Source organism: Poecilia mexicana, unplaced genomic scaffold (genome assembly GCF_051168715.1).
Source record: "Poecilia mexicana isolate PSO_F unplaced genomic scaffold, ASM5116871v1 scaffold_18, whole genome shotgun sequence".
Classification (NCBI taxonomy): domain Eukaryota; kingdom Metazoa; phylum Chordata; class Actinopteri; order Cyprinodontiformes; family Poeciliidae; genus Poecilia; species Poecilia mexicana.
The window spans coordinates 4,397,752-4,425,563 of record NW_028263387.1 but is presented as its reverse complement, the minus strand read 5'-3'; the positions used below and the strand labels follow the sequence as shown (position 1 = coordinate 4,425,563).

General features: G+C 39.7%; 1 protein-coding gene across 1 annotated transcript in view; it reads right to left on the bottom strand.

The window, feature by feature from the left end:
- Window positions 1-27,812, bottom strand: part of LOC106916795 (neurexin-2-like) — a 171,686-nt gene that overhangs the window by 125,689 nt on the left and 18,185 nt on the right. The window contains exon 6 of the mRNA XM_088015978.1: window positions 1,449-1,568. Coding sequence (XP_087872104.1) covers window positions 1,449-1,568 — 120 coding nt within the window. The remainder of the gene's footprint in view (window positions 1-1,448; window positions 1,569-27,812) is intronic.

Genomic DNA, 27,812 nt, shown 5'->3' with positions numbered 1-27,812 from the left:
AGTTTAAAGTCTACAACCAGCTTCAATACGTTAGGAAAAAAAACTCAGGTTATGTCAAATACAGCATTTGTACTGTCATGTTTTTATTTTCTTTGCTTTACAGACACATTGCATGTTATTGCTCACATCTATGCATGTGCTCAATGCTGGAAGGCAAAAAAAAAAAATCCTATACATGCTATTAATAGCTGTGCTGACAGTAAAACAATTAAGTTAAAAAAAATAAAACCTGGAGATTTATGTTTTATTAATTTAGTGCAATGCCAAACAGCAAAGGGAAATAACATAGAAAAACCATAAAAGAACAACTCAAACCCAGTTGTATTCTTCTTTTTTTCTTTCTTTCGTTCTGTCAGCTACACACAACGTATTTGCCATAGAAACTGACTGACAACAGCTCCACTAGTGTGTCTTATATTCAACACTAAAAAACATGCAAACATTTACCACGTAAAGACCAGAGCATTCAGTTTACTAAAGTATTAAGTTTCCAGGCTTGATGTTTAAATTAGCAGCAGTGGTAGATTAGCTAATTTAAACACGTGCTACTGATGATCTGTCAGAGTTGGCGTGTCGGTCGCCTTTTTTATTTTAACTGAACTGAAACACAGAATTCTGCAGCACATCTGAACGGTAAAGGTTGTCAAAGTCAAGCTCGCATAACATTTTATTTCAAAGTTTTTCCTGACCTGTGAAATGAGATACCTCTGGACCTTGTTATCTAGTAGTTGTGGTGTTGACAATTAGTAGCAAAGCACTGTGTCCATTTTTCTTTAATATGCGACATGCACATTTAAGACTTAGCGCGTTGATAGCAACTTGACGGTTAACACCAATGGAAGTCATTGTTGGCCAGCAGTTTTTTGGCTAAAAACATTGTACATGACGTCACGTTGCAAAGAGTCCATGTGACACGGCATTATGTTGTCAATGTCATGTTTTAATATTTACATTATTATTGACATTTCACTTCCTAAGAGTCTTTAGTTGGACTGTTTGGAAATGCACATCTAGGGATAAATGCTACTAATTACCTTATTCTATAAGCTCCATAATACAGGCATGGAAGTGGTGTTTTATTCAGTTTGTCTGTTATTTGTGTGTCTGTCCCTATCAAATAAACCTAATAATTAAATAAATAAATACAGCAGCTAAAGAAAAAAAACTAACTTTTTTATTAATCCTAAAGTGCCTAAGTATTATTTTTGATGACGCTGCAGTTAAATAGTCATCTGTCGAAAGATGAGCCACACAAAGATGAGTCAGTGTGGGATGCGATTGTGGAAGGGTATTGATATTTACTCACTGACGTGTCATGGAACATTATTTAAATGCTAGCAAGACTCTGACATTTAGCAAATACCACATTTTAGCTTTGCTATTAATACTCCTAAATATCAGTTTTCACAACAGCGGAACAGGACGTCCATGTCCCCAACACAACCCACCTTCCACTGTAACATTATCCACAGACAGCTGCAGGCTCTTGCCTCGTCGCACCACCTTCACCGTGTGCCACTCGTTGTCATTCAGCTTCTGGCCCGCGAACAGCGTCTCGGGTCCTTTGCCTGTGGGAGGAGAAATTCGAGTCACAAACAACCAGTGGAAATGACGTGAACCCTAACCCACACACTCCGACGAACAACACGCGAGAGAGAGCGCACGCACACACACACGGTTCTCACGAGGTAGGTGGTGGGAAGAAAACCAGCATGTTTGCAACACACTTTCACATCAGCCATCCTTTAAACAGTAAGATATGTTTTCCCCAAATCCAAGAATGATGGTTTACATTTAACGAACTTGAAAGGTAAATCAGAGAACGACACAAAGGCAACTGGAGATCCTTTGTTACGTCAAAATGTCTCCTTCAGGCCAAAGCTAGTGTTTACAAAAATGACATATTTCTAACATTTAATTAAAGTCAAGTTTCTAAGTATGAACAGACAGCAGGTCATTGCTCAGAGTTTTGATGAGTCAATGTTAAATTCTGTGTTTTGCTCTTTTTATGTTAATGCTGTCATGTCAAATAAATATTTTTCTTTCTGAGGGGGAAGATAAGACTCAATATGAAGCTACTATTTTACACTGCCTCATCTGATACTACAACACCAAATACAGTTCTCAGCACCATCTGATTATCACATATTCTTTTCTTACTGTTAGAATAACCAAAATCTGAAAAAAATCAGTAAAGAAGCTTGACTTTTTGTTTGCCCCCATTTAAATATTTTCAAGAAAATAGCTGAGAGATTCAATTATTGATGAGTAACACTGTTGCTAGTGAATAGAGATGCAAAGAAATGTTGTTTGGTTGTAACATTTGCATGTTGGATGTAGTGCATGTTGCAGCTCTGGTCTTGTAAAAAGCTGAAAATCTGGCTTTCTGTCCGTTTTCTGCAAGAATAGCTTGTAGGTGACGTATGATTACAAAAAAAATAATGTGTTTTTTTCTTTATGAACTTCTGAATTCAATATGACTCATTGCAGTCCAAATAGATGGAATGCATTGATTAAAAATATAAAAACCTCACAGAAGTATGCGCATTTTGTATGGAGAAATTTCTGAGGTGTAAATTTTGAATGCAAGGTTTGGATGTGGTTGATGGTTCATTTAGATAGAAAACTCAGAAGAGATGAAAGAGGGATGTACAAACTGGCAACAGGCTTTAGCTCACCAAAACAGAGAAACGTCTCAAAAATACCCCATAAGTGGAGGAGTTGAAGGGCAAGATAGAAAGATTTATCAGCTCACTCCTCAAACTGCTGCTCTCCACTTCTGAACACCAAACGCCACCCCTCCACCGCTCTGCAATCCATCAATGCAAGCAGCGAAGTAAGAGCGTTCTATGCTGCGGCAGATGGCGTTGCAGAGATGCTTATTAGAGAAATATTTGCATTAGCAGAGGACCGAGGCCTATTTATGCGCGGTGAACAACAAAGCTCGATTGCATCGGCAGTGGAGTGACGGTGCCAGGAAACTGCGGATTTTAATTAAAACAACAGTCATGGATCCGGTCTCCGATGCGGAATGAGAAGCTAATGCGATTTCCCACAAAAGCCAAGGCGGCAGCTGGCAAACGCTTCGGCTGTAGTTTAAAGATTCAAAGAAGGCATAAAAGAGGGAAATACAGAAAATGGCACTGAAGGAAGGAAAAAAAAAAATCATTCAACACATTAGAAGCTGGAGGCCAAACGTTACGGCACGGTGTCATAGTGTTGAGGTGATGAAGGTAATTACTAATGAAAGGAAAGGAGGAACATTTCATAAAGAGCAATAAACTAAACAGAAACTTCCACCTGAACGGCTGCAGGGCACACTGAGACGGTGCGTTGCTGTGGGATACCAGTCACTTCCATTAAGCTTCTGTCTGTTTTACCCACAGAGGCAGGAAATCGTGAAGCAGTTTGTCCTCTAGATAAAGGCACAAAGTAAAGATTAGGCTTTTCTTAACTGTAATAATTTTATGTTGTGGATCAAATATTTGAAAGCACAATTCGTTTCTGGGGGTCGGTGGCCGTTTTCTGGTTGGTTAGCTGACCAAAGCCAGAGAGAATTATAGTTGCTGCTTGAGTGGATGATACAGTACAGACTGGCGAAATATGATTGTCCCCTTTCCCACTTGGATGTGAAGGTATTTAGCCCGCAGGGTGCGGTGTCCTGTCAACTGATAGGCCTCCAAGGCGAGAACACCTTCAGCTCACCGGAGAACTGTTTTCCAATTTACTACTGTTACTTTTTTATGATATCATTGGGTTTTGGATTTTTTTCCAAAAGCTTTTTTTTTACCCTTCAGCTGCATGAAAGTGAAAAGAAAGATTTTTGATCAAACCTTGCGTGAAAAGAATATAAAGGAAAACAAAGGTTGGCTGCTCTAAGGAGAGAATGCGTGGATGAAAGCAGCTAGCAGACGGGGCAAAGCTGAGAAAAAGGAGAGAAAAAGAAAAGCGAGAAAAATAAAGAAAAAGGAAAAATTTAGTCCAGTTTAGGACAAATGCATTGTAAGGGTTACTGTAAAAAAATTATGATACAGTAAGCGGGGGATACAAGAGAGCAAGGTTTTTTGTGTCCAAATACCTTGACCCATTTAGCCTCAACCTTTAACCATGGCAACCAACAATGAGGAAAAGGCAACCTTCATTATCTAAAGACACATTTCCACTATGAGACCCAGAGCAGGTTTTGTCCTCTGGAAGTTTCATTTGCTCTGGCCATACTTCCCCCTGCAGAACGTGGAGCCATCCTCTCCCACTGCAGCAGTGTCAGTCGATGTCTTGGTTAGCCATTAAGTAGTGGAAGAAGGTTTAGATTATCGACTAAAACTATTTTCACGATTCTGTCACAGCGACTACCATGATCAGTAAACAAAGTCCAAAGAAAACTGGAACTGGAACATATTTTTCTACCTGAATTGGAAGTCTGCTGCACTGCATTTTTATTTTATTTGTACAATAGAGAACACATCTTGAAATATCCCTTTAAATGGAGGTCCCCCCCTCCATCCTTCTGACATAACGTGGCTTTATATGTTGTTTAATCCAACAGTCTTAGCATCCAAGAACGAGTTGCTCTCTTCACATGCGCTCAAACTAGTCATGCGTCAAATCGCAGATTTTCATCGTGGGAGTAACGTCGACTTGATTGAGCTATTCCAAATATTTGTACGCCGGCTTAAATTCGAACCATTAATGAAAAATCGTTCATCGGTGAACTCCTTCAAAGCACATATTGACAAAAGCAGCTGGTGTTTTATCTCTGTCAGCGAGGCGAAGTGAAGCCTTAAATCACCGCCCAGGTAACCTTGCAAGCAAGTAAACCAAAGATGTGCCACTCACGGTTCAGAGAGCCACTAACCCGTTAATGCAGCTCAGGGCAATGAGAATTATTCATTGCATTGAGCAGCATAGGGCCACATTGTCTTCTCACAAAGGGGGCTGCCAGTTATTAAATGAAATTAATTCTCATCTTGCTAGTTATATCCTCTCGTTTTGTTGCAGACATCAGCAGAGTAAGGGGTACTTTGAAACCCCCCCTGCCCTCCAACTCATTCTGAAAATATGCTAAACGAGACCTGAAGAGAAGTCAACATTTCTTTACTAGTGTACAAACAGATTGCCGATTACTTTGATGGACTGTGTCAGCACAGCGTAAGTGAGCGGTGTGATCTTTGCAGGTACTTGCATAATTATACGCCGCCATCCATCATTGGCTTGCTGTGCTTTCTTTGTAAACAACTTGATTAATGCAACTGGATCAATGGAGCATGAGCCCTCAGCCAATGGCTGCAAGTTGTTGCCATCAGTCTCTATTCAGGCTGTGGGGTGTGCGTACATGTGTGTGTGTGTTGGGGGTCGCTGCTGCAGCAGGGAGTGCTTGAGCGCAGTTTTCAACTCTAATCAAAACAACTCAAGAGTGGGGAGCTGATCATCACTCTGCTGTGGGATAATGACAGCAACATTTCTAGCATGGCAAATCAAGAACTGAGAGATGAAATGTATTTCTCGTCTTCCACACTTTGAAGGACTTGCACACAGATTCGGGCATATCTGGTTCCTGGGGATCCCCTGGTGTTTCCCAGGCTAGAAAGATTATAGAATCCAAGCAAAAGGTTTCAAAGATATAATACACTTTAATGAATGCATTTTAATTGCTCACTTTTTAAATTTGTTTTATTTATTTATTTTTTAAACTAGATTTCTGGTGCACTGTATAAAGTTGAATACTTAAAGGAGCAGTATTATGTGTTTTCCAGGCATAAAGAGTCATTTTATAGCACCATCAAGTAACTAAATATATCAAAAATGACTTAAAAGAAACACCTTAAAATTGGGTCTCTTTCTCTTTAAGAACTCCTGCTCTTTCTGAAACTCTGCCTTCAGGAAGTCATCACAACATGGCTCCTCTATTAACCTTGTACCGTTTTTTTCCCAGCATTTCACTGAGAAGTAGCTCCTACAATGAGCTCAGCAGATATGCAATTCCACCAGGTGTTTGCTAATTATTGCTGGCTAGTCTGAAGGAGCTGAGTGGGGCAGTCATGGGGTGAGCCGCTCTGTGAGACGGGGCTTTGTCCCGCCTCTCAGAGCAACCATGGCAACCACCAGCTGAATGGTTACCATGGAGATTGAAGTATTCCTCAAACATGCATGAAAAAATCAAGGCAACTCTCCAGGTACGTATTTGATAAGAGAATAACATAACCTGATGTAAAGCTCAGAAAAGTGAATTTCACATAGTACTATCCCTTTAAGAAAAAAAACTACCACAAAATTCTAGGAAAACAACCAAATCTATTACAAGACTCTTTAGTCAGAATGATGCCAGAGGCTTGTTGCTAGCTACAAAAAGGGTTTGGTATCTTGTCAGTATAGTACAATCCTTTATTACTGATTATTATTCAGTAGATGTACAATTTAGCTTTTCTCCATTATTTTTGGCTGTGTCCGTTATAGAAAATTCAGAATAAATTCAAACTTGCACAAACAATTCTTGTTTTTTTTTTTCTAATTCAGTGAAGTTGTTTGCACAAAAAATTGGTGGCTAAGTCAATATTGACAGTCGTGTCATGGATGAATCGTAAGGCAAAAGTTGCAAGTTAAAAGTTCAATGTTTTCTAGATGATAAATTCTACAAATAACTTACAACAAGGAAAGAACTCCGACTTTAAATCAGAGTAAGAATAATATTATGGAGAAATGATCCTGAATGTGAGTCTGACTCAGCTGAACACCGACAGCTTAACTACAGTTTTAGGTCCCATTAAACTAGATCCCCTCCTAAATAACAGTCATATTGCCTTTCTGATAGAATCTGCAATGTCTAAGTATCACAATAATGATTACCAATTCAAGCTGTGTGATTTGAGCTTTCTGGGAGAAAGCACCATCATAGCTTCCTTCTTCTGTCAGATTAAGGGTTGAGAAAAAGGGACAGAAAGAGGATGTGTAAGGTGGAGGGCAGACAAAATGAAAAAAGCAAAAAAGATGATGGTGAATACAGTACCAGGATATTCAGTGGTTTAGGGAGCAACTTGAATAGATAAAATTCATGAATAATTGAGACCCCCTCTAAAAATGCTTCTAACTACCTTTTTTAATAGTTCATATGCCATATAAAGCTCCATATGCCTTAATCCATACATTGGAAATTGTCTTGGTGATGCAGCACAAGCTAATATGTTCCTTATCTCCACTGTTGTGGATAGAGACAATCAGACAATGATCCAACAAGGAAAATAAACAGTGCTCCTGGATTGGCTGCTTTGTGAGCATGTCAAGTAGCATTGCGTCTGTGTATTTCAGTAACCCAATATCTTTCCGATATTTTAGACATGTTCTTTGAAAAAATCAGTAGGGAACATTTTACGTGAATACTTTGGAGCTATGTTCCACGGAAAAATCTGTGAATAGGTTCAATGTACCTGAAGATTTACTCATACCAGCAGAAAATCCAGAGCTTGCTTGCGCATTCACACCTGCCCAAACGAACCGGACCTTCTAAATGAAAGCCAAATGAACTAGAGTTCGATCAAAGTGGACTAAAACCTTGTTTGGGTAGCACCAATCAAACCGAATCTACCGGACTATCAGGATTAACAACACCCAAACAAGAACAGTTGATATTGTGTATTTTTAAAGAAGAGGATTGATAAAACCACCTAAAACCTTGATCGGCAAGACAAAACATATCACAGCCAGGCAATGAGTATAACAGTACTCCTATTTTGGTCAAACCCACAGTACCGTCACCTTTTTGTGTTAGTTATTTGTACAGTGGAACCTCTGAGGAATCTTTAAGAAGCATTGACATCTTTAAGTCTTTGCTTCAAACTAGGCCCTAAATAAAGTTAAATGAAGAAAGCATAGAATACTGTATGACTCCAAACACACCGTACCAACCGAGGGTCAGACAGGAAGATATGACAATTCATATGCAAGTTATTTAATATGTTTTTGCAGCTATAAATAGTCTGCATTTGCCACAAGAAGGTGAGTAAGTGAGATATAGATATCATACAAATTTCACTTAATGGCATTTTATATGTACGCTAATGAGCCTTAAATCAGGTTATTACACACAAGTCCAGGATTTTTGTGGCGTTCAGATGGAAGTAGCAGAAGATGGTGGGTGTTTCTCAGGTGTACTGTCAGCTACCACATGAAACCACATGGTTTTCTTGCTTTCAACACCAGTGGGAGGTGTGCGTGCGTGCGTGCGTGCGTGTGTGTGTGTGTGTGCGTGTGTGTGAGCGAGAACTTGCTCTTCTGTTTCACCTTGCAGAGGAGAGAAATCCAAGCTGTGCACAACAGATAGAGCTCCCACACACAAACATGCTGCCCTGTATGTTCTCACCGCGCGAGCACAAGTCGGCGCTACTAATAACACCACAGGAGGTCTGAGAGTGTGTGTGTGCTTGTGGGTCTGCAAAAAACTATGAAATACTTCACTTAGAATTTTAATTTAGGTCTGAGGTTATATCACTAATGGTGGTGAGCGGGCAGAAAACGAGTGTAATGGGAGGACATGTTGTGCTTGTGCCAGGACACAATGCAACGTCAGCACCGCCGACTTCCTGGCCAGGCAGCAAAGACAGAGACGACGCTTACAATGTGTGTGTGTGTGTGTGTGTGTGTGTGTGTGCGTGTGTGTGTGTGTGTGTGAGAGTGTCTGATCGTCATGAGGAGGAGTATGGAAATTATAGGTGAACGTGAGGAGCTGTTCTACCTGTACCTTTACGAGGCACACACTGAGATTAGTGGTTTTATTGCCGGGTTTTCATTTTTTATGTTGCGCTGAGGAAGCTGGTGTGTACAGTACATGGGTGTGTGTTGCAGATTTTATGCCAACCCAATGCTCCCTCTCTCCTCTGCCATCTGTTCTCCTGGCATGGCCCCTTTAGTGTTGCTTATGAAGTAATGACACACATTTATATATTTCCATCACAAACCCAACACGCACTTGCGGTTATTGAAGTTCTCTGACTCTCCAGCAGTCATTTCATTTTGCACATGGTTCTCCTTTTTCCTATAACGACTTCGCCGTGCTGCGAGCTGGTTCCCGGAAACACAAAGTGTTCCACCAGACCCCACCGATGAGTCGTGTCCCAGGTATGTCTGCAAGGTCTTCGGAATCAACTTGACGAGGAATTGATTTACACTGGGCCTCAGCATGTTGCCTTTTAAATCCACCCCTCCCACATACACACACATAAACAAATCCTATAAACAGTGTTCATCCCATTGCTACAATTAAATAGAATAAAACTACAATTGACAAAGCATACTAATTTTATGACCATGACAAAGGATTAAGTAGAATTCCTTGACCTTAAACGATACATGTTGGTTAAAAAAAAGGCAGTCTTTCCTTTCAACGTCTATAACTTTCATTGTTTTGTCGTTTCCTGCAATTGTAACTTTTACCAACTGCTTACGATCTCAGTTGAAGCACTTAAGACACACTGTAGCATACTGAACATTGAGCTATGCAGAAAGGTGAAGGCTTTCTGGTTTTACTGTGACCCAGTTTTCCTGCTCATCTTAGCATAAAACAAGACACAGTTGCAGGTGCAGTGGAGAATTGTTACAGATGAACATCTAAAAAAGGAGGTGTGCATTTGTCTTGACCTCTTTGCCCAAAGGTCAAGATGAGGAGTTGTTGATGTGGCAACGAAAAGGCGACGAAGCTGAATGGTGTGAATTCCTCAATGTGGATATTTGCTCTGCTTTTAATTGGATCTAGCCACACATCTTGGCTAGACAGTGGAAAAGAACGGACGCTGCCTTTTGCCTTCTTAACCAACAGATCCCAACCGGTCAAAAGTAACTTGCACACTGTCAAATGTTCAAGAGTTCTCTACTGGATCAACACAGGGATGTATCGTCTCACTCATTTTTTTTGTTGTTGTTGTTTTCTACACAAATTGCGCAATTTGCTTATGACTGTCATAGTAGAACTATTGTTACAGGTTGATAGCACGGACTATTGAGCCACAGTCCATGGCATACTTCATTATAAAATAAGCAGAGTGTCTTTTACATGGTCACAAATTTAAGAAGGAACCGATTCTTTTTTTCCAGCACTGTTCCAAACAATTCATATCAAACCGTACTTGACATTTCCTTTGGTGTTTAGAAGCAAACTCCAGCCCATTAACATAACTGAAATAGGAGGCATAACACCGACATCTGGGAGCTATCAGGTGTTTATGAACGACAGAGAAAGTCCTTCCAAATGCTACTCATCAACTATTTAGATATTCATCCAACTAGACTCTACTTAACTGATCGATCTCTGATGATGCTGTTTACTCCCCAGTGTTGTCTAACAGACCACTGAGACGTTACAGTGGGGATGTATTAGATGCCTATTAAAGAACCATGAGGCAATATCCCTCAATTTTACAATTATCCGCTGCCTTGTTTAGGTGCGTTGCATACAATCAATAGATAAATCATATTGAAGTTTAAAGTTGTAATGTGAAGAAATGTGAAAAGGCTATCAATACATTTGGATGACACAGTACATTATGCTGTATGGCCCATACAATTTTAACACTGACTGCCTGTTAGCTGTCAAAACTTGCGAAAAATCTTGTGAAACAAAACATAAAAATATTATTTTTGCATTCATTTAAAAGGAATAGTAAACATGATCTAAAGTAATATCATCTCTTTGCTTTTATTTGAAGTCACAGCCTGTTCATTGGTGTTAGTCATGTCTTAACCAGCTAGACTGATTTATAAATGTACCAGAAAATTGGCTCCCTACTGGAAAAACCATATTACAAAATGCAGGCAACTCATAAAATATTCATGCTGTAAAGACGTAGAAAATGCTATGTGCGCCTACTTTTTCAGAAATGGTGAACACTGAATGAAATTATGGATGTATCTGAGCTTAAACATGCTGGATAATGTAGGTATACAGAAGAACATAACACTGTTATCTGGAGTTGCTGCATATTTAATGTGGTTCCATTAAAGAAAAAAAGAATATTCAGGTTGTTTTTTGCCACAAATAGTTTACTAAGCTTGGCATTTTTACTGCCTGCAGTATATTTGCAACTCACCACCTTCCAGAACGTCCTTCCACATCCCTTTACTTTATGTGGGACAAAAAGTAGTAACAACTTTGAAGATGTGTGTTTTTTTTAAATGGTGGTATTTAGGAAAAAAACATGAATGAAAACCAACTAAATTCCAAACCTCATTCCAAGGCCACATTTTATTTTGAAGCCCAAACTTAAAATAGATTTGAACTTTGTTCAGCAACAAACTAAACTTTCACGCAATAATTTAATCATACAGGTTTTACAATGAAGGCCAAGAAGAAAGCTGTTATTTCTCTTCAGGAATCCATCTATTACAACCCTGAAGACAAAAACTAGTGATGCTTCGAGAACATTTTTTTCACCTGAACCAATCAAAATCAGTTATGAATAGGCTTTTGCCCAGCTCGAGTCCCCGATCTGATTAAAAACAACCACTGACATTTAGAACGCGGCAATTTATGAAGTTGTCCTGACAAGGACATTGTTTGACCCACAAAGTGTTTCTCTAATTCAGCCTGATGTGCTGCTCCAACACAGGGACAGGTGGACTATAATGTGATCATAAAGCACCTACAGACATCACCTGAAACATTTAGAGCTGCATTATCAATTTAGAGCTATATTCCTTTGCTGGGTTGCTCGGTTAGCGTTAGCGTTAGCATGTGTACTCTGTTTTGATAAGGTGGTGTAGTTCATTATGGCTCCAGTTTATTGTCTGAGGCCAAAACTTATATAAATCTTTGATCAACTGCTTTTTAACTTATAGCTCTAATAAAACTTAATGTCAAATGTTTCAACTGCTCTCAATACACCCTATTAGGACAGCTGGGCATATCTTAGCACAACCCAGGTGACAACACAAAAAGACCTGGAGCCAAAGCAGCCTCTATTTCATGAGCATCATCAGTGTAAAGTAGCAAAATCCACTCAGACTGTAAGCATGCTTTCACTTCTAAACTGTTTGTCTGCTTTACACAGGTCACAGTTCATTTCCTCTAATACTCTCCTCTGTGTGGGTAAGCGTGACAGCTCAGATATACTCTGGCGATGAACAAATAAGCAAATTCTGGTCTGTTGGAAAATGTGGGTTTCTGTTAGCATGCAAGTGAGCCCTGGTGTAGTTTTGAGTTCAGCGGGAATGCAAAGCGGAGCATCCAGCAAAGTGTCTACAGAACAAGATGGTGAAAAGCTTGCTACCTCTACCACTGCTCACTTTAGGTAGTTTTTGTTTGATGTTACCCCAAATGAGTAAGTGTGTAATATTGTCCAGGTGGTTTGGTCTGCCTTAATGAAAGAGGACCAAACCAAAAGAAAATTTGACATTGTGACATTCCCCATCCACTCAAACATAAAAAATAAAAATAAAAAATCCCCAAAACACCAACTATACCTTGTAATACCGTTTTACTAATTGTGCACAATAAAATAAGCTGGGATTTATTTTTTAAATTTGCCACACAAATTTGCCTGGAGGCCTGCTTGGGGTACAGCAGACAAAATCACAGGGAGTACAACAACAACAAGCAGTGGGAGCTCTGATTAATCAAGGGCTTTGAAAAGGCTATTTAGTAAATGAGGACTGGTTGTAAAATAATGGATAAATTCCCTAGATAAGGTCTAGATAAGGACCCCAAAGCGTCACATGAGATCATATCAACACTTCCGTTACCAAAACCAAACAAACCTGTGCATGAGAGCTATTCTGCAACTTAGTGGGCAAAGTCTCTTCTAAAAACACACCCACTAATTCGACATCCTACCTGAATTTCTTTGAAGAGAACAATTCAGAAAACATTTGGAATCCACACCTTGCTAAGCACCAGGTGCATGGCCCCTTTTTTTCCCCTTCATGCCCGTCTCTGTACGAGTTCCTCTCTGTGCCAGCTTGGTCTAGAGCAGATGGGACGGTTCAGCATGGCATCACACCAGTCGACACAGTGGCATGTCAAACAGGCATTCGCAGGGCCGGCCACTGCCAAGACCAACCATGCTGTACTGCCATATGGGAATAATGTGTGCCGAGATCACACTGGATAGGCTGACAGAGCGGGTAACATGGCCTGCTTTTCCTGCAAATCAGAACAAATAGACAGGAATGCCAGGGTATTTACGCGCAAGTCCCAAAGTACACACCGGCACGCACGGCAATTACTATTTACCGGAGTGCGGTCAATGCTGTAGAGTTGCACAATCCAAGCGTCGTTGCACACACTCAAATAGAAGAACATCGATGCACAAACACACAGAAGTATGAACAATCATTTCCCCCAGACAGGCACCATGCACCAACAGACACACATGAGCTACCTTACCCATCCCACGGCTATAAAAGGCACAGACGCATGATCCCTATGCTGCAGTCAGCAGGGCTGGCACTTGCTTTCTTTCACACACTCACCCAGTCACACAGACACACATGCACACTCTCCCGTCTGTCCTCTGCAGACGGTGATGATGGCCTGTGGTTGGGAGGTTAATAGCTGTTTGCTCCTCACAACCTTCACACTTGATTACTCAAGTCGGTTGCTGTCTGGACGGCGGGGCCGAGGCTCCGGCAAAACAAAGGCCGCCTCATCACTGCTTACACACGTAGCGCTTATTAGAAGACTAAAGCATGATTGAGAGCATCGTTTGAAGAATAATTAAGGGCACTGTATCCCTAAAGAAATGTAAATAGGGATTTAGAGACGTCAGTCAGAGTAGGAGCAACTTCCAAGATTCCTTTGTTACATTTTCAAAAGAGGCTGCAGCAAGGGAAATGATTCATTACTGCAAGAAGGGGGGGAAAAAAGTACAAACATACATCTAAGAGGACAGAAAGACAGCATGTCTTTTCAGAAAGAAATATATAAATGCAGGCCACAAGCTTGGCAATCACGTTTTAAATAATTCAGAAGGGCTTTGAACTACACATGAGCATCTGACTTTCACTTCAGGGAGGTAATGCTCTAATCCAGATATAATTTAGGGGAATGACTATAAAGTGTGAAAAATTGTGCATGCCTCCATAGTAATGGAGTTTGTAGAGCAGGTGCAGGAACTTCAAACACTATCTCACAGGACCTAGCCAGTGGTCACTTCACAGTTGAGACAAAACTCCCAGCATTCATTAAGGTTTTCTGAAGATCTGATGTACAGGTATAAAGTTCTCCATTTGAAGTGTCAAAATCAGTTCACAGTGACAAACAAGACGATGCGTGACACAACAAATGCGTCGTCCTGTACGCGATGGAGGCGCAATGGACCAGGCCCTGGTTGGACTATTTCACACAAAGCTCTGTGCAAAGTGTTGTGTGATTGGCCAGAAGCTTGTGGACATATTTTATGCAGAAATGGGCTCTGACAGCAAAGATTATATTTTGTTTCAACTAGTCCAATTCCACCGTCTGGTTTTTGTATCCACAAGCAAAATGAACGCTTTTGAGGAGCATTAATGAGACACAATTCACTATGAAATATTTACAAAGATAGTTGTTGTCTTTCCGATGGAGGACGCCATCTGAAAAAAAGTGTACCTCTCTCTCTCAGTGACTGATTACTTTACCTACGAGCTTTTTAGGGCGTGATGCATACTGCAGTGGAAGGGTCCTTTAAGATTGAAGACGGTGAAAATCCGCTCCCGGGAATTGCATCCAGCTAGTTTCTTCATACTGGAAACGTCATTACTAAACAGGAATTTTAACCAAAATTAAAGAAATATTCCATGTTCTCCTCACTACAATTAACTATGTTATGGTATAGTTAATTGTAGTGATTTATTTGTACGTGTGGATTACTTGGGTTGTTACTGATATTTAATGTAGATTTGTTTTTAATCAGACCATTAAAAATATATTAACTAGGAGAAACTTTGAATTGCTCATTACTCACTTTCCCATATTGAACACCTCAAGCGTTCTTCCATTCTTCCAACAGCAACAACATGTATTTCATCCTGTTCTTTTATTTGTTTCTTTTTGTTTTTAGAATTAGCCAAAAATACATCAAAATTCACAACAGAGAATGTTTTCTGATAAATGGCCTGATGTGGTTACTGACTTTGTTACTAATGAAATGGTTTACAATGCAAAGCAGGGAGGAAGCTGAGGGATGTGATTGCTCAGTCCTAGAGCCAAACAGGTGTCCTAGTTAAGTAAAAATGATAAACAGGCCTTTAGAATTTAAGTAGCTTTCTTTATTGTGCTCAGCTTTAGTTAGTACATTTGTTCTTGATGCAGCTGATGCACAACTGTGGCAACAAGGTGTTTTTTTTTGTTTGTTTTTTTATGAGGAGCAGCTGATGAGCATTTCAAAAGCTTAAATGATACCTGAACTACAACCTGAAATCCCAGAGGAATTTAAAAGGGGGTTTAATGGCTGCAGATCAGGATCCAAAGAACAGAGAAATAAGACAGAGATTTAAAGAGCGACAAAAGCAAATGAGGTGGATTAGCAGTGCTTGACAACAACTGATGATCTCATCCAGGATATTTTTATCCCAAATTTTCAGATCTGGATATCAAGCTGTTAGCATGTCAAGTGTCATCAGTCAGAGACAAAAGCAAATACAGATTCATTGCAAGACTGACTGATCACCATCCACCACATTTCATTTCCCTTTCGGGTGAATAAAGTATTCTCGGGTTAAAACCAATACTTGCATCGGAATAGAAGAGTGCACCTTTAAAACTGCACTTTTTTGCAAATATGTGCCATTAAATAAAGGAGTTCTCAAAAACTAGACTGAGTTGAGGAGGAAATACGGGTCATTGTTCCTGTCCTTTCACTCACTGTCAGTTCAGTGTCTTGAACACTATAATCAGTTAATTAGCTTATTAGCTCCTCAGCCTAAGTGATTTTATTAAAAGTATTTACAGTGTAATCATAACACCACATCACCACATACAGTGAAAGTTGAGGTAATTTCAATAAATCATGATTTTGTGCATTGCCATTTTATAAATGGAATATAGGGGAAAGTATATTAAAAAACTCAATTTACCAATTTAGAACTTTAAAAGGCAGGCTATGGTAATGCAACACACAGACGCAGCAAAAAGTCTTCCTAATGAGCTTCAAACCTCAGGTGATTCTTCTGTGTGAGGCTGTAATTTCATTTGAGAAGGTAGAAATATGCAAATGAAGCCTTACTCTGAGACCTGGGAGACTGGCATTTCATGATTCATGACTAGTAACCATGCAAACCGCCTTACAGACTGACACAGCCAATGGTGTACTATTAGAAAATGAAACATGTTTTTTTGAAGGGTGTGTTTGTTTTTTGTTTTTTTGCCTGAACTTCACAGACCAATACCTAAAGCTAACAAAAAAAAAAATACAATTACATACTTTCTTAATGCAAAGGTTTTCCAAAATAATCTATCTATGATACGTTAAAAAAACAAAAAAACAAAAACAAAAACAAAAAAACAACCCCAAAAGCATCTGTATAGAGTGTGTGGTTTTGGCTTAGCCAAAAAAAAAAAAAATCAAGGCGGATAAGAGTCTGGGTCTGGGTTAGTGTCTGTCAGGGGAGTTCAGGTATCTTGCTACCCACCGTGCTTACAACTAATGGTAACACGCATATATGAATTGGTGCCTTGTCTGCTTTAATACATTACTTTGCAGCAACCCAAACCCCAGAACTGACTGTCAACAGGTATGAATGGGAAGGGTAGAAATATAAATCTCTTGAAGTTTTCAGTTTTTGTCCGTGGGGTTCTGTTTTGTTGAGCCTTTGTCATGGAGTCATCCATGAGCCCTGAACTTAACTGGAACTAAACCATGACTAAATACAACATGTTAGACAATGTTTTCATTCAGCCTGAAGAAGGTCTGATGTAAATGGTTATTTTATTTTAGGTTTTACAGCTACTAGATGCAGTTAGTCGATACGGTGCGCTTCACTGCTCATGCAAAACTCACATGGTCTTCCTCATAGCGCTTCAAGCACAGCCGCAGCGCCTCAGAGCAGGGCCACATGGGAGCATATCTGCAGGCAGACGCCGTGCAGGTTCCCAGGACAGGGTGCAGCCAAGCAGACCATTAGCATGCGATGGACCACAAGATCCATCTAATCACAATACATAGCAAGTCTTGAATACATTTTATAAAAATGATTTAGCTCTGTAAAAAATATTTTTTTCTCTCACAGCAATTACACTGAAAGTTGTGGATCTTTTCCATTTCATTTTGTCTTCTTCAAATGTTGTGCTGGCGACGTTAAGAAGCCATGTGTTCCATTCAAACATGCTTCTATTTGGCTGAAACCAATAAGAAAAGTGTGTGGATGGCCAAAGCCGGTATGCTAATCAGCAGCTCAAATGCCTGCCAGTCAGAATTACTCTGTAAAAAAGAGTTTACTACTTTAAAACGTCCAAATCTGCCATTTAAAACATGGACTGGTCTCTTCATGACATGACTAGTATTTTTTTTAATCAAAAATATAAATACATTTTCTCCGAAATCAATTTTTTTTTTCTCCATTTCTGCTCTGGAAACTTGTTCCTGGTTTTGCCATGGCACATCACATCTGTTCAGATGATGACATTTAGCAGGAGTATCCCTGCAAATGAATGAAAACCCTACAAACATCACTTTATACATCTGTCTTTTACTTTTACATACATTGTAATTCCTCTTTCACCTATTCAAAGATAAGACACAAGAAGTTTGTCTGTTCTCCCTTCGTTTCTTTCTTTACTGTAGGTGTTTCACCACAGAGAGCCTCTAGTAGGCTGGAGGTGATGGGAGGGATTTGTCAGTCAGCTGAGGGTGTCGTTGCTTCCTGAGAACAACCGAACAGCCACTCGCCCTCCACATGAAACATCTCATGTATGGGACTGCATAGCAAATAAGGATAGGGATAGCGGGTGGCTAAACGCGCCCGTGTTTAACAGTGCGCGAAACCATGCGGGGTTCTGTGTGCTTATGGTGAGAGGGAAGAAAAATAAGAAGCAGTGCAGGAAGAGGCAAGCAGACTACGGCCCCCGGCCATGATTATCTACGCCTGCCGCTCTGACCCCCTGTGCCAATTACAGAGATAAGGCAGTTTGTTGTTGTGTGTTCTCGAGTGTGCCTATGTCTCCTGTGCTAAAGGAAAATGTATATTTGATGCCTGCTTGCACACACATTTGTATTCTGGTAGCTATCAGGGGCCACCCAATCTTTCTTTTCCAGTGTACTTGCTGGACTGTGTGGTAGGGGTGATAGGGGGCTTGGCTGTGGTGCTTTGACATGACAAGATAAATGCAGTCGATAGCCTCTCGAATTGCAGATGTCCACCACAGGAATACACATTCCAGTCGTGGACTGACTGAGAGGACTACTGATTGTTTTGAAAAAACAGGAAAGGAATCTTTGCTGGTGGTTCAAGAGACAGACGACGCCCTTCGTCCCTTTCTGCAGTCTCCTTATCCGTTTTTCTCATCCACCAGCCCCATGTTTTTTCTCTCAACTCTGCTTCAATCTCTAGAGAAGGATATTGGGGGGGATGCTGATTCATGACTTACACAGCATTTTACAGCTTGTTGTGGCATAAGGGTGTAATCCCATGGGACAGTCATCAGTCCTGTAAGGCAGCATGAGTGTCGACAGTTCCAGGCTGCTGCCGGTTCTCTCATTAGAGTTCCTGTAATGAGTCCGCATCTGAACTGTCGCCAGTGCCACAAAAAGACCGAAAAGAGGCAGACTGATTACGGTCCGAAGAGATGCTTCTAAGACGGCTGCATACAACAGATCCCCTGTGCTCTCTGCAGTTGAAATGAAGAGCTGATCATGGTCAATTCTGTATGTTTGCAATATTCTGAGAAGAAATAATTCTGCTGTTAGGTATGAGAATCAAAACTGGAACAAAAACCGCTATGGTTCTATTAACCTGATTGGATCTTAATAAATCATTTTAACCCGTTTAGGCCAAATGTGTTGGCGACGACACAGCCCAATTTGTAGTACCATAATTACGTGACACTTTGCGCCATCTGACAAAATTCCAACGGTTTCTGAAGGGGGAGACGTTGCGCTTTCCAGCCAATATCGGGTTATTACGGTAATTTTACTCCCGTCGTAGCAGAGAGTGAAATTAATCTGAGGGGCTCTCTTTTAATAGACGGTAAATTGTAAAAATAACTGCTAGATATTGAAACTTCTGATTGTTGTAGATAAATGGGCAATATATATTTACTCACAGGACATTTAAAGAACTTAGACATAGTACCCCCTAATGGTTAAATTACATTAAACATTTTCACTACTGTTCTTTTCTTATTAACAGTTCTTTGGAAGTCTGATTGCAGTTACACTGGGCTAGTAGCACAAACGATTGCCCAAAAACAATAATCAGATTTCAGAAAAAAAAAAAGAAAGAAAAAAAATCGGAATAGACCTGCTGTGTGAACATAGCCATAGTGTCAGTGGCCAAAACCACTTTTATGATTGTGATGTTAAGGTTCTAAGACATCGTGATGATCACACTAAAAAAAAGAGATCAAAATATATTTTACTTCAATTTGAGCTGAATTATTAGGTCTAGTGAATCACAGATCTTCACAGAGATGTTGTCTGGCTGATGTTTTTCAAGTAGTGGTAGTGTGTCACCCTGTGAGGAGAACTTATAGAAATTTCTTATTCAATAACTCTCCAAGACTGAACATATGATTCTATCTCCAACTATAAACTACTATAGCTATAACTACAACTAATAAGATGTTTTAAAACCCCAGAAGAAAAGTCAACATTTTTACACTTTTGTTTGAAATAGAAATGTTGACAACACTGAGTTTTACAAGGTTAAGGAGGAAAACTCAAAAATCTATAAATACACTATGGAGCAGGCTGGAGTGTGGGGAGGCAAAAGTATATCACTTCTTCAACAATAAGGAAGAGATTGCTGCAAGGTCAATGAATTGATGCAGTATACTGAGCTTTCTTACGTAGATATCTTTTGATCAATTACCATTATGAGATCGATATCAGGGATAAAAAGTTTATGGGACTGGGGATGTCCCATAAACTGGGACATCCCCAGTTTATGTGGTTCCATTACACTGTAAAACATTTGAAGGTGGTTTAACTTGAAAATGAAGGTTCACCTGCTGCCTTGAACATCCAAGGAAAGAAGCCAATTAGAAAACTGTTTTGGTTTTAACTCAGAAATCAAAGTTCATCAAGCTGATTTAACAAGAGACAAGGTGTCTAAACTTTGTTTAAGATCTGATGGCTCATTAATCTCCAATTGCGAGTTGTTATAGCTTAATAGTGTAATATAACAAAATAATGATTTCACATTATGCAAGAAAACTGTACTCACCTAGTTGAAAAAGCAGAAATTTTGTATTATGTTCACTCGCATCATCAAGCTAAAGGAACTACCTTAATGTAGGAGAATTTTTTATTCTTTCATTCAACGTATCGGATAATACATTTTATTAAATGTCACACTGAATTCTGCTCAGAAACATTTATTTTGAACAGAGCTTAAACTATTGTTCTCAACCAGTACAAACTGACAGTTGCGTCAGAATGAATATTGGCCTTAACTACACACAAGAGGCACGTCAATGTAACACACTTCCATCTCACTCACGGTGCAACACAGGATACAAGAACCGGCAAAGATAGTCAGAACCCCAGTGGAGCCAAACTGTTTCTGACCAAAACCCACTGGACTTCCACTCCAAAGCCAACAGGTTCTGTGTGTTTGCTTAAAAAGAAGGCAACTGAACACATCGAGTCGCCACAAGCTTTCATCAACATGAACCAAGTCCCTCTCACGTTTGACAAATTCAAAATAAATGCAACTCATACGCTGGAGTATTTTATAGTCTGGAAGATATGATGTGTTTGAGTTTTTACCAATTAACAGCAAATCTGAATCGGTGCTGGAATGACATAAACCTACACTACAGGGCCGTAACTACTGAAAACAGGTGTCTGCAACGTCACAATCAGTGTTGGTGAGGATCGAGTTGGGAGAAAACACCAAAAGATCCACTGAATTTCTCTAAAAGAGGCTTTCAAGTCTATTTTTTTTTAACTTCCTTTATACAAACAACATATCTGTGAGGTTCCGTCTGTTTTGAAGTGAGTACTGCAGGCAGACAGGCCAAAGGGTATGACATTAGCAGACGGCGAGCTTGCATCCCCACACACTGTCCATATGTCATGCCAAATCTCATCTCGTCGTGCGCTAAGAGAAGGTGCTGCTGGCGGCTAAAAGGCCACCTTCCAAACAGATATCATCAGCCAGATACCCTGACCCGACTGCAGCTGAGGGCCACGGCTCTGCTCCCTACAACATCATGATACATTAACTGAGGGGGAGATGGGTCGCAATGCACAAAGGCAGGAAGGAAACATGGTTGATGCATCAAACGCTAAAAAAAAAAAAAAACCTCTAAAGCCTCGAGATGCAGGAGGTCAAGAAAGGCTAAAGTTGACGTACTACCCTTTTATCAGTGGTGACCGTTGCAAAGGAGAATTTTATTGCAGATCTGCAATAAAGTGTGACTCATGAAAAGTACACTGGCTGTACATTGACTGTTTATAATCTTGGATAAGCCGACGGTTTGATTTGCACACAGAAATATGAAGCTTTAGTAACTGCAAGACTCTGAAATGAATATAAATCAGATTGGATTATGTAAATTTTCTGGCCTGTTTTGTGCCCTCTGTCTTTTCACCCCATTTATCTTTGCCACAATCAGAAACACAGCCTCACTTCCTTTATCATTTCAATTACACACACACTCACACACACTTACATTTTTGGAATATTTCTACAATCTTATTCCTGCCACAATTGTCTGGCCAGCAACTATAAAGATCCGTGCTGCAGCTGATGATTACTCTGGTAATTGATTGTTCCAGCAATTAAGTGATTAATTGGGTTTTAAATATTGGCACATTTTTTCATTTAACCACTTAAGATTATTTTATAAAATATTAGAAATACCTTAAAAATATAATTAAATAATTCAACTCTGTTTTTTTTAAATAGGAAAATGTATTTGTGCGTAAAATTTAATAGCATTCCTTTGGTGATCCTTTATCATTTGTAGCAAATGATGCAACTGCAGCTAAAAAGCCTTTTAACATCAACATGTGAAAAGCTCAACTCTTTCTGCTTGACTTGAAAATGTCACGTTGAACTACGCAGGTGTCAATATTTTTTTGGGATTTTACTTTCTAGCAAAAGAGAAGTTATAGTTATGTTCTTTATAACATAGTTGGTGAAACTGATGTCATCAGTTAATTCATAATTTAAGAAATGATTTTGTCCCAGACGGCCAGGAAGTTGTTTTTTTTCTCTTAATTGAAAACATTTTTTTTTTCTATTTACTCTGGTTAATTTTCTGCAGTCTTACAATTAGTTTTAAAATATTAAATATTAAAGTATGACAACAACAAAAAAATCTAAAATAAAAGAAATCTATTCAGGGACAAACACTTTCACAGCGCTATAAATAAAATTTACCAAGTGCTTGACTGACATCTAGTGGTTAAACCAGGGTACTGAAATCTTTTCAGCTCTTTCTGATGGTGCTGTGTGGAGATACTAGGTTCATAAAAAGACTTTGTCACAACCTTTCTGTGCCCTGATATCTTTTTATTAATATAGAAATTTGCACTATTGCAGAAAATGTAAAAGACAACAAATTATAGAAACATCTGTAGTAAGTATCTTTTCCAAGGGCAATTTAATACAAGTACAAAAGAAAAATTCTTCACAACCACCCAATCTTGTGCTGTGCCGTGTGTGTGTGTGTGTGTGTGTGTGTGTGTGTGTGTGTGTGTGTGTGTGTGTGTGTGTGTGTGTGTGTGTGTGTGTGTGTGTGTATATATATATATATATATATATATATATATATATAAAAAAATTCCCTTCTCACCCTCCGCGGGTGGTCTCTTTCATCCTCTGAGCTCGGGTCCTCTACCAGAGGCCTGGGAGCTTGAGGGTTCTGCGCAGTATCTTGGCTGTGCCTAGAACTGCACATTTCTGGACTGAGATGTCTGATGTTGTTCCTGGGATCTGTTTGAGCCACTGCTCCAGTTTGGGGGTGACTGCCCCGAGGGCCCCTATGACCACAGGCACCACTGTGGTCTTCACCTTCCAGGCCTTCTCCAGTTCCTCTCTGAGGCCCTGGTATTTCTCCAGTTTCTCATGCTCCTTTTTCCTGATGTTGTGGTCACTTGGTATTGCTACATCCACCACAACGGCTTTCCTCTGTTCTTTATCCACCACCACAATGTCCGGTTGGTTCGCCATTACCATCTTGTCTGTTTGGATCTGGAAGTCCCACAGGATCTTAGCTCGGTCATTCTCCACCACCTTTGGGGGTGTTCCCCACTTTGACCTCGGGGGTTCCAGTCCATATTCGGCACAGATGTTCCTGTACACTATGCCCGCCACTTGGTTATGTCGTTCCATGTATGCTTTCCCTGCCAGCATCTTGCACCCTGCTGCTGGCAGGGAAAGCATATATATATATATATATATATATATATATATATATATATATATATATATATATATATATATATATATATATATATATATATATATATATAATATATTAAATTGCAATACCTGTAAATTACTTTTCATATAGTGTATGATTGGGTTAACTTGAACAATATATTTCTGTAAATAAGCCATTTTTTTATTTTGTAAAGTGTCTTGATATTGGCATTTGTGAAAGGGTAATATAGAGACTTAATTCAATAAATGCAACAATTAAGACCAGAGATACCAGAATGAACTGGATTAACTGGAACTGAATTCAGATTTTAATTAATGCAAGATCAACATCGGATCTGTTTGTCTTTAAAGAAAGATCAATTCAGTTTTACTTAATTTAATCCAAATAAAACTGAATTGATCTGAAATTATTGGAACCGGGCTGCAAAATAGCAAGCAAAGCTGGCCTATTTCAATGTATAAAAACTACAATCATCAAAGATAAAATGACAGTAGAAAAAAATGCATACTTTTAACAAGGTTTAGCGAAAAAAAAAAAAAATGACACTAGGTGGTGCTAGAGAAGATTAAAAAGTTTCCTTTCTGAAATATATATTTTTTACAGTGTATATAGTGTGGCACAAGCTGGCGCTTCTTGATTTTTAAGCCTACATTACCAGTGTCCCACGTTTTTATTATTTTGCCTGACAAAACTTCCCCCTCCAAACGAACGCACGCCTGACGTGCCCCATCTCGAGCCTCTCTCAACATGAACACACCAAGCTCACAGCTAACAGGTGAGCTGCTCTTCTCTTAAAAAAAAAAACAATGGTGGATATCATTGTGTTGTGCTTTTTTTTCTACTCACCCTGTTCAGCTTAACACAATTCCTGATAAGGAATGTTAGCATGGGTGACCGAAACGGGGTAGCTGGATGCTATGGTTACTAAAGTGGTTAATCTAAGGATCAAATGCATGCTAATTTAATGAATTGTTGGCATCACAGCGCCATCTAGCAGCCCTGCATGACAACTACAGCAGACTCAGTGTGTCTTGGCTGTATTGTCTCTTCTAAACGTCGAGTGTCATCCCAGTCAACATCCGAAAAAATACCGACAGTGTAAAAGTAGCTAATACCAAAAACAACGATAAAAGACTAGCATTTGGTATAAAAACAAAACAAATGTATTGATAAAACACTGTATTGATAGTTGATTGTGTAAATTGAAAGCTCACTGTAGTAAGACAACTTTAAAAGAAACACAAAATGTAGGTGAAAAACTTGCCAATCATGGAGAAGAACTCCACTAATTGCTGCCTCCTCAGATGCTCTTAAACTCATCATGTCAACCCTCCTCCCCACACATTTCTCAGTTTCCAAAGAGCTCATTAAATCAACAAACATACACACACACACACACACACACACACACACACACACACACACACACACACACACACACAGAGTTGCAAACATGAGGTTTTCTCTATTTTCATCACCATACCTGGGCACCACTTACCTGCAGGCTAGTTGTTCAATTGTCAGGGGCCATGACAGAAATAACAGTTTGCTATCATTGTGTCTGCATGAGGTAGAAAAACATTAGCTCCCTCCAAAAAACAAGCAACACGGCAGGCGACGCCGCGTCTCCGTGGAGACGCAATTAGCTTTCTGGGGGCCAAAGCTACAATTTGTCCCGCACAGAAAACAAGCAGCACCTGCGGGCGCAGACATGTGGGGCCCACATTCAAGCGGCCCGAAACGGCGGAAAAGGAGCGACATAAAGTCAAGCTGGCTTTTTCTTCGACTCATTTTTTTTCTTCTTATAAATAGAGCTGACAGAAAAATTAAAATATGCTCATAATAAGAAAGAGGAAAAGATTATTTCAAGGTGTTGCAAGTGGAATGTTACAGGATGAAAAAGGTCTGATGATTATATTTGCGAGACATTTGTTAAAGCTGTGACAGAAAGAGTAAACGTTCAGACATTTTTAAAGAAAATAACAGAACGAAGAAAAAGAAAAAGTATTTTAAAACAAAAAAAAAACCAGGCGGACAAAAAAGAAGTTAATGGAAATTAAAGACAACAGAAAAATGAAACACAAGGAACGTGAAACGGTTGTAAATCACGGTGATACAAGAGCGAAGAGAGCGCCGACGCACAACTCAGGAGGGAGACACAGATATGTACACATTTTAGTCAGAAAAATGGATAGAACCACTTACTGAGGCTACAGTCTATCCTGATACAATCTGGCGGGAGAGAGAACGAAATGGTGAGAGTAGAAAAAAAATAGAAACAGAGGAAAGAAAGAGAAAATAAAGAAAGAAGAAAAGAGAAAGAAAAAAAAGACATTTTACATCCTTCAAGGTACATTCTGCAGACAACCAAGCATTGTTCTGAGGCCACCATCCGGGGACAGGCTCTTAGTCAGGATCACCCTCTCGCTAAAACGCCCAACATCCATCTTTTATTCCATCCAATGAAAGCACAGGAGAAGGCAAGACTTACACCCAGAGGTTTTACTACGGTTTCTTTGAAATAGTTTTCATTTTAGGAGGCAGAATGTGACCAAATAAGAACTACAGAGTGAGATTAAAGAGAGAATTTTGCAGTGCGATATGTTAATCCTCACTTTGAAATCACGGCATTTTTAAAAGAACACATTACTGAAACTGCTAAATGCAAATGTTTTCTTCAACTTTTATGGCGTGTGAAGCATTTCGCCTTTTTGAACTTTAACTTCAGCCCCGTTTCCTGTTCCTTAAAGCTCCGTTTGCCTTCTGCAGCACTTTGATTCATGAGAAAAAACCCCAACAGTGTAAAAGACAGAAAGGGTGATCTGCACAGCCCAGCCACTGCATGCCTGCTGCACACGCGCACAAAAATATGGGAAAAACTGTTGCAATTCATCATCTTACTCTTACTTTATCAAGCAAATGATTCTGTTTGCTTAGTTTAAACTGACCCACAAAATCCCTTAAGCTGGAAGTTACTAAGTAAACGGAATTAAAAACCACTTATGCGTCAATTCATTACACCCTTTGAATTCATCTTTCAGTTTAGCTTAAGTTTCTTGTCCTGAAACATGAAGCACGTGTGCAAATGGCATTGTGGCTCGGTTGTGGTCTAGAGCTGTCAACCGCTACAGAATAGTGGACACAAACAGCCAGAGACCAGCGTCACCGCGGAGACGTGTGGCAGAGATGCAGCGCAGCTTCGTTGTTAGTTCGTTGTCCCGGGGTCCGTCGGGACAAACCAGGACTTGGGTGTTTTTGAAAGTTTTCAACATTTTAAAATATAGTTAATCTCTCTGCACTAAAATAAACTTTTCTATTTTTAATAAATTAGCAAAAAAACAAAACAAAAAAAACTCCTTGTTTTTTCCAAATTAGCTGCGTTTCCATTACAAATTTGTGCAGAACTTTGTCAGTGGTGCCGCTAGTGTAAAAAACACACAATTTGGTAATTTTGGTGCTTTCATTAAATAAGAATCACAATTAAAAATCACACATGAGTATGTTTGTTCACACGAAAAGCCATTAAATGATCCTCCAACTACTTCCTGTCGTATTCTTCTTCATGGTTTTCGCCAGTGGAAGCTTCCGGTTGTCGATCATGTGACTTGTGTGATGTGAAAAAAGTGTTTCCGTTGCATTTTCCCAAAATAAACCAATTTCGACACGACCAAAAACAACCCCACCAAATATGTCATTACCATTGAGCAAATTTATTTTCTGAATGTCAAATTGTGCAATGAAATGCTCAGTGGGTACGCAGCTAATTTTTCAAGAAAAGAAATCAATTTGAAACAATTTGGAACAATGCTGTAACATAAAAATGTGGAAAAAGTGAAGAGCAATGACTATTTCCTGGGCTGTGTCTAACAGAGTCGGTAGTAAAATGAAGCCCGGTGTGTCGCGACCTGGCTGGAGTCTGTAGGTGGCAGCATGGCTGCAGCTGCTCCAGCTGTGAGCTGGTCTCTCTGGCTGTTTGATCCGAGGGCCGCAGACATACAGGCCGTTGAAGGGATGAAAAGTTCCATCGTCTGAGTTCTGGCTAGATGGGATGTTCATGAGTGACGAAGAGATAGAGAGAGAGAAAGTGGAGGAGGAGGAGGTGGAGGAACTGGGCCTGAGAATGATGAAGTTCAGAGAGAGTGAGGGATTTTTAATTTTTTTTTTATTTTACTGCCGTCTCATTGGATGGCTTTAGCGTTACCACCTGATGCACATCTGTCATGCTCGTCAAATACTGACTTAGTGTATGAAAAGGGAGCAGGTCAGGCCCGTCTCACCCATGTAAATATTCACTCTAATG